At 50.9% G+C, this 7,835-nt stretch overlaps 1 protein-coding gene across 1 annotated transcript; it reads left to right on the top strand.

The window, feature by feature from the left end:
- The first annotated feature begins 1,562 nt into the window (after positions 1-1,562).
- Positions 1,563-5,694, top strand: LOC100192739 (silkless ears1). The gene is made up of 2 exons (NM_001137938.1): positions 1,563-2,209; positions 4,540-5,694. The coding sequence occupies exons 1-2, from the start codon at positions 1,702-1,704 to the stop codon at positions 5,565-5,567; spliced, it is 1,536 nt and encodes a 511-aa protein (NP_001131410.1). The 5' UTR covers positions 1,563-1,701; the 3' UTR covers positions 5,568-5,694.
- The last annotated feature ends 2,141 nt before the right edge of the window (positions 5,695-7,835 follow it).

The raw sequence follows: 7,835 nt of genomic DNA on the forward strand, positions 1-7,835 counted from the left end.
TCGACATATGAGATGTGGGCTACGGCTACGAGCTCAGGGGCGTGGAGCTCGATAACATCAAGAACACGGATGAGAGAGGAGAAGAGAGAGCATCTCCTTACCGGTGAAAAGGCGACGGGGAGCGTCGTCGTCGGGGGCCACGCGCCGCCTCCACGCTGTCACTTCACCGCCACTCCAACACTTCATGTTGCCACGCCGCCGCTTGTTCGCGTCGTGTGCCGCCAACATCGTGGTCGGATGCGATCCGGAGGGGATGAGGCAGGGATCGGTGTTGGGTTGTGTAGTGACGGAAAACAATCAAACCGGACCATTTTCTGTTCCAATTCAAATCAAAACGAACACATGTAATGCATCACACCAAATTTGAAACCGCCCAGTTTGTTCCACCCGGAACGAGGCCTGTAATAGTCCAAACCGCAGGAAATGAACGAGCCCTTAGGTCTTGGTCTGTTACTTCCCTTCCACGTTGATTAGACGTGATTGAAAAAAAACACTTACTATAGATTTAAACACATCAAATTCCGTCCGATTTACATGGATTGAATGAAAACAAATGCTTGTTCGTTCGTCCCGCATAAATGCAGAACAGAAACACGATGTATATGCACACACAAGGTGAATCAAATCGAATAAAATATTGCTTTGTAAAATCTAAATATTATTATTGATACTTATTCTGTTTTTTTTATTTATCGTGATTTAGTTCAAAAATGAACTGGTGGGCGATAAATTTTTAAGAATGGAGATAGTATTATTTTAAAACATCTACACTAATATTTACGCAAGATGCAATAGAAATAATCGGTTCTTATTAGGAAAACTAACAAGAAAATATTAAAACATCTTGGCATCATTATAATTCTATAGACCGTTGACACATGGATTATGCTAGTCTGATTAACATGTTACATCTCGTAGCAAAAAAAATGTCTCGCGTAAAGGTGACAGATCAATCTTAGGCGTTGTTTGGTAGATCGTTAGCCGGCCTTTTGGGTTGGCTGTTTCTTCATGCGCGCACAAAAGCTATGCTATTGACTACATATTTATTGTTTTTTCTAAAATAGATTATGCATGAAGTCATATCAAACAGTGTAAAGCTGTTTCTATTCTGTCGTCGTCGTAAAATAGCTTGGAAACTGAAGCTTAGAAATTAGCATAGAAAACTTAGAAAACACAACCATCGATCGGGCGGCGCGGCGATGCGAAAAGTGGTCTTGGCCATCCGCCAAAGGGGAAAAAAAGAGCGAGCGTGGTTTTGCCGGCCGTACCGGAGGGACGCGCGACCGCGTGGCTTTGATTCTTTGTGCCGTTGCAGAACCAAAACCGAAGTGCACCAAAACCCGTGACGAATCTCCCAATCACCTGGGAACGACACGCGGACCGCGTGCTACACGGCGCCGCACTATCACTAGTACATGCGATGCGAGCTCGATCGACAGCGCGCGTAACGTAAACTCCCTCATCAGAAAGAGTGAAGCAGCTCAGTGGGCGAGCCAGTAGCTAGCTAGCGCGCCGCGGCGGCTATATAAAACCTCACGGACGCTGCGTCTCTTTGCCTCGCGCAATCCCACCCAGAGCCAGAGACCACGGATCGGAGAAGAAAAGGAATGTAAGCCTCAGCACACACGTATAGACGACGACGTAGCCTTCGTTCACAGAAGCTGATCGCGCGAGACCCCGTCCGTCGTCCCGCGCGCGCGCATGGGGGCCGAGGCGGTGGCATACCCGGCCGTGCTCCTCGTGCCGTTCCCGGCACAAGGCCACATCACGCCCATGCTGCAGCTGGCGGGCGTGCTCGCCGCGCACGGCGTGGCGCCCACCGTCGCCTTGCCGGACTTCATCCACCGACGCATCGTCGCTGCCTGCGGTGGCGGCGGCGTCGTCGGCGTCACGCTGGCGTCCATCCCCAGCGGCATCGATATCGTCCAGCAGGACGCCGCGGCTGGCGACGACGACGACACCCCGGGGTTCCGCGACATCGTGCATTCCATGGAGCACCACATGCCCCTGCACCTGGAGCGCATGCTGACGTCGCCGCGCAGGCCGCCGGTCGCCTGCGTCGTGGTCGACGTGCTGGCGTCGTGGGCCGTCCCCGTCGCCGCGCGCTGCGGCGTGCCCGCGGCCGGCTTCTGGCCCGCCATGCTCGCCTGCTACCGCGTCGTCGCCGCCATCCCGGAGCTCCTCGAGAAGGGTTTAATCTCGGAATCCGGTACGTACTCCACACTGCTCTCCGTACAGTATGAGATAACTTAACCGTCGGCACGCTCCTTTATTTACAGCATCCTTGTTGCACCGGACATGTAACATGGCAGAGTTGACCTTGAGATATGATGGGGTAAACCAAAAGATATTTGAGCTCCTTGCTTGACCTGATGCATATGCATGCTTCGCACGGAACTATATATATAGGGTTTTTCATGCAGCAACTGCTGGTCGATCGAGATCCCTCTGGAATTGTCTGGGTTTTGGCTCGGTTAAATTAAATCTGCTAATTGTAGCATAACACTAACTTTTTTTAAAAAAGGAGAGAGAATCACACTTCCTCCAACACACCTGTTAACAAGTAAAGACCTATTTGGATCTATATTAATTAGCAGCATGGATTCAACACATATGCTATACGACGGCGCCATGCATTGTTTAGGATAAACTCCCTGCTTCAAACTTTTGTACAACCATCCATATCAGTTAGTTGCACTTTTGTGTGTGTGTGTTTTTTTTCAAAAAAAATGTCCTCAGATAAAAGTGTTCCATCTTTCATTTACACCTTGGATTTGCACTCACCGGCAGAATCTATCCGACAGCACAACGCAAACTAGCGTAAAGCAGTCACAACTCACAAGTGTCTATCCACGCCTCTTTTCACCGAAAAATAAAAGGAGCGTACGTATATATATCGGACTAAACAGCAGGTGGAAGTTGCTATGCCTTAACGAGAACAACTTTGTATTTCGTTGCTTTCTTAGCCCTACACATGCAAGCCCGGTTGTTTAGCCCTAAACAGGAGTATGTAAAATGCATTATATATATTGTAGGTACACCCTACAGTAACCTTTTACTAAAAAACATAGAAATACTGTAGGCCACTGCATGCCATTCCACACACCATGCATAATATATATATTTTTTCCTGCATTAACAAATGCTGAGAGCGTTGCTGGTACGTCCAGTCAGAGCATGCGCGATGACGATAGAAGTGTGGCGGTCGTACATCTTATAATGTTGCTGCCAGCTGCGTCACCTAATCACACAGTAGCTTTATATATATATGCCTTGATCATGTGTAGTGGCCGCGTCGCATGAACAAAAACAGAATTGCTAAGCCAAGTCTGTGTGCGACAGCGGATCGGAGGAGGGGGTGCGGGCCTTCCCCCCCCCCCCCCCCCCCCCCCTTTTTTTCCCAGTTTTGGCGTCGGCACCTTCCTGTGCGATCTCCATCCAACCACTGACTACTGCATAGCTCTCTGGATCGGGTCATCAGATCTATCCATCCATCTCCGGGTCTCCTTGCACCTTGCCTGGCTGGGGCAGACGCAGACCCGGCCACGTCCATCCTCGCCATTTCTGAGATGCGCCTCGCCTGCCTCTCCGAGATCAGTTTTGGCCCAGCAGGATCAGGATCACACGCATCTCGCGAAAAAAAAGTTGACTTCTCCCATCCGCGCCAGTCGACACGTGATGTGCTCCTACCTCTCTACCTTGCACTTTCTTTTCTTTTCTTTTTTTTTCCTGCTCGAAAAGTCCCCGGTCCGATCCGGCACGAGGTGGCAGCAGCTGCTGCAGGGCATCTGCACGTTGATCCAGAGTGGATTAACGAGGAATAATTCGGGAGTCACGTTCAGCTTTTTTCCACCCTGAAAATAAAAAAAAACGAGGTCAAATATCTTCATGAGCTCTTTAGAGGCGTGCTTCGGTCAGTTCTCGGTGGCCATGATGCTGAAACAAACTGATCGGAGTCAGCCGTGGGCCGTGGCCCGTGCCACGTGCAGTCGCAGCAGAGATGAGGTGGTCCTGTGCTCTGCACTGCACGACGTATATTTTTTTTCCACATATATATATCGGGAGTTCTGGATATGTTATCTTTCTGTTCCTATACTAGTATAATGGTACAGTGTTTTCGTGCATCTGGAGGGACGGAACTCGACAAGTTGGCCTGTAGTGGTCGTCGTCCCTCCCCACACGCCGTTGGCCCAGAACTGAACACGATATTACATTGCAGCCAGAAAGCGAGCGGCAGCTCCGTCGGTGGTGGGTTTGATCGGATCGAGCTGCCACTGCCACTAGCGGCAGCGCGGCTGACGATATGATGTGACGAGTGATAGCTAGCTCCGAGCTCCGAGCCAATCCGTGCCGCGCGTACGCGCGGGCGTGCGTCGCGACGCGCGCGCGCGCGCGGATCATCTCGCGATCGAGCGCGTCGTCGCATAGCGCATACGGACGCGTACTTTGGGCACCTACCTAGGGCAGGAATCTAGCACAGTTACCATATGCACTAAACAAAAAAAAAACTGCTGGCTGCTTTTTCTTGTGACGTGAAAGGTACGCCGATCTCGTCGTCGTCGACCGACAGCGATGAACAGGACGCCCGGACGGTACGGGGCCTCCACATCCTGCCGGCGCAGGTGGAGCTCCGCGTCGAGGAGCTGCCGTGGCTCGTCGGCGACTCGGCCACCCGGAGGTCCAGGTTCGCCTTCTGGCTGCAGACCTTGCACCGCGCCCGGGGCCTCCGCTGGGTGCTCGTCAACTCCTTCCCGGCCGAGGCCGGGTGTCCAGCCGCCGCCGCCGCCGCCGCTGGGGACGAGGACGAGGACGACGGCGCGCACCGGCAGCAGGGCCCGCGTGTCATCCCCGTCGGGGCGGCGCTGCTACCGGCCGGCGGCATCGGCGAGCGCACGAAGCAGCAGCAGCAGTGCGTCAACATTAATAAGAGCCCCAGCATGTGGCGCGCGGACTCGACGTGCATCGGGTGGCTGGACGCGCAGCGCGCCCGGTCGGTGGTGTACGTCTCGTTCGGCAGCTGGGTGGGGTCGATCGGGCCGGGCAAGGTGCGCGAGCTGGCGCTGGGGCTCGAGGCCACGGGCCGCCCGTTCCTCTGGGCGCTCAAGCGCGACCCCTCCTGGCGCGCGGGGCTCCCCGACGGGTTCGCGGGCCGCGTGGCGGGCCGGGGCAAACTGGTCGACTGGGCGCCGCAGCAGGACGTGCTCCGCCACGCCGCCGTCGGCTGCTACCTCACCCACTGCGGATGGAACTCCACGCTCGAGGCCATCCAGCACGGGGTGCGCCTGCTCTGCTACCCGGTCTCCGGGGACCAGTTCATCAACTGCGCCTACATCACCGGCCTGTGGAAGATCGGGCTCAGGCTCGGCGGCATGATGCGCGACGACGTCAGGGCCGGCGTCGAGAGGGTCATGGACGACGGCGGCCACCTGCAGGAGAAGGTCTGGGCGCTGCGGGAGCGCGTCGTGACGCCGGAGGCGAGGCGCGGGGCCGACCGGAACGTCAGGTCCTTCGTGGACGAGATCACGAGAGACCACCCGCTGGTGGTGCAACTATACAGTGTCTTGTAGCGATATAGCTAGCATGCAGGCCTGCCATCGTTACATTACATGCATGTACATTATGTATCTTCTTCGTTTTGTTTTGTCTTCACGACTAAAATGGTTGTGATCCGTGCTAGCAAAACGATCTTAGCTCTGGACAAGGGATTATGACGATTCAGTCGTCAGCGTATAACTCGGCCGGCAGGAGAATGATCGTACGTTCCACGGTGCTGGTTCAGAGACTGGGTTCATCAACTCCATATATACAGGTGAAAATCTTAGTAACGGAAAGGAGTAAGCATGTATAGTCTAGACACCGGGAGAGAGCTTGCCACTGCCCACTACGCTACATGAGTGTTGGCCGTCGTCCGCGAAAGATGAGAGGGCATGCGCAATTCGCTAGAGCATGCAACATGCTCTCTCTACTTCTCAAAACAAATACACCACTAGTGGAAAAGAGTTCTAAGGCTGTGACATAGTTTAATTTTTAAAGGCGGATTTGGTTATAAAGCGTCAGTGATATTTCTAATAACGAGTTCTTATTAAAAAACGTATGTAGAAATCATATTTCTATATACAATTCCTTAAGAAAACTGCTACTATAAATCCGCGACGTTTTTCAAATGACATTGTATGAAAGAAATCAACATAAAAGTTATAGATCTCTAAAAGATAAGAAAGTTTGTATTTAACACCTTTTTTATTTGAAATCAGTTCGGCTTTCAAAAATTGCATCTAAATTTGTTAAATTTAAAATGCAAATTTTGCAAACAACCTCGGATGGGAAAGGTACCAAAATAGAAGTTATAGAACTGAAAAGGTTATGAAACTTTATAGTTGACAACTTTTTATTTTAATTTGTTTATAACCCTAAATAGTCAATTTATACTCGTGTTGTTCTAATATGTGGATGCCAAAACAACAATATAGACGCAAAGTAAGTGGTAGGTGAAGTGGTAGATTCTACACGCGAGGGTGAGGCACACATATTTTGAGTGAAAAATGGCACGACTTCGACAGAGTCGCCGGTAGATAGGCATATGGGACTGTTTTGTCTCATAATTTAAATTTTTTCTTTTGCTATTGTTGAAACCAATTTTATGTTTTCTAGAAAATATTTTCACTGGCGGTTTTATTATCTCAACTTATATTGAAAATTGACTTCAACTAACTGTTTTCTTAGCCTAAGTGAGCACTAGAACTCAAGCCCCCTCTCTAGAAATTTAGGCGCTAACCACCAGACCACGCGTAAGTTAGTGTTTAGAAATAAATAATAATTATATTTAAATAAATATTTTAATATCTATTTATATGATATATAACAACCGTAGCAAAAACACGGTGAACTGGCTAGTCTACTAGCTCCTAGCATTGGCAGTTTAAAAAAACACCAGTGCAAGTTTCTTTGTACTTAGTGCACATATCATATTTGGCGCAGCAAATAAAATTTAAATTTAGTTTAATACATAAAAAATAATATTATTTGTAATATCAAATATACACCATTAATTAAATCATATCATGTAATTTTATAATAAAACTATTTAAATATGTACATGTTGATATTTAAAAAAAGAAACGCTAGACATATTTTAAGATGGAGAGTAACACTTTGTTACAGCTGAGGAAGGAAGCGCCGTCAAGTACATGCATGCATGTAACAATGATGTAAACATAGGAGGCACGGGCGATAAGTACATGAAGAGAAAAACAAAAGCAAGTGTCGGCAGCAGCCACCACGCAAGTGACGGCACTGTCCGTCTCCGTCGTCGCTGAACACGAGCCAAGCCAAGGCAAACTCTCCGTTCGCTTCCCCCAACGCCGCACGGGATTCCCGCAACGTGCGCGTCGCCGTCGTCGCGCCGTCGCCGCAACAGGGTTTACATGCGTGCATGCACCCAACCCAACCCAAGCACATCTCCCCGACGGGCGACAGCAACTTGGTCCGCCATGGTCGGAAGAAGGTGCATCTCCACTCTCCCGCGCACCGCACCAACAAGGCTGGCAGAACCGGCCGCGGAAAGCACAGTGCGCGCAGGATAGGACCGCAGCAGCAGCCAGCAGGCGTCCCAATTCCAACGTGGGTGGATTATTGGAAGGGAACCGGGCGTGGCGTCGCAGCGTGTCTCCGTCTCTCCGCACGCGCGTTTTCGTTCCTGCACGGTTGGCAGACGATGGCCTGAGCGGCTGGCTCACCAAGGCCGGAAAGTGAAAGGGAAGGCACTTGCACTTCTCCAGTCCTGAGAATTTCTGTCGACGAGCACCCGCCCGGGCGCCGAAACAGCGACGGCTGCT

This window comes from Zea mays, chromosome 2 (genome assembly GCF_902167145.1).
Source record: "Zea mays cultivar B73 chromosome 2, Zm-B73-REFERENCE-NAM-5.0, whole genome shotgun sequence".
NCBI lineage: Eukaryota > Viridiplantae > Streptophyta > Magnoliopsida > Poales > Poaceae > Zea > Zea mays.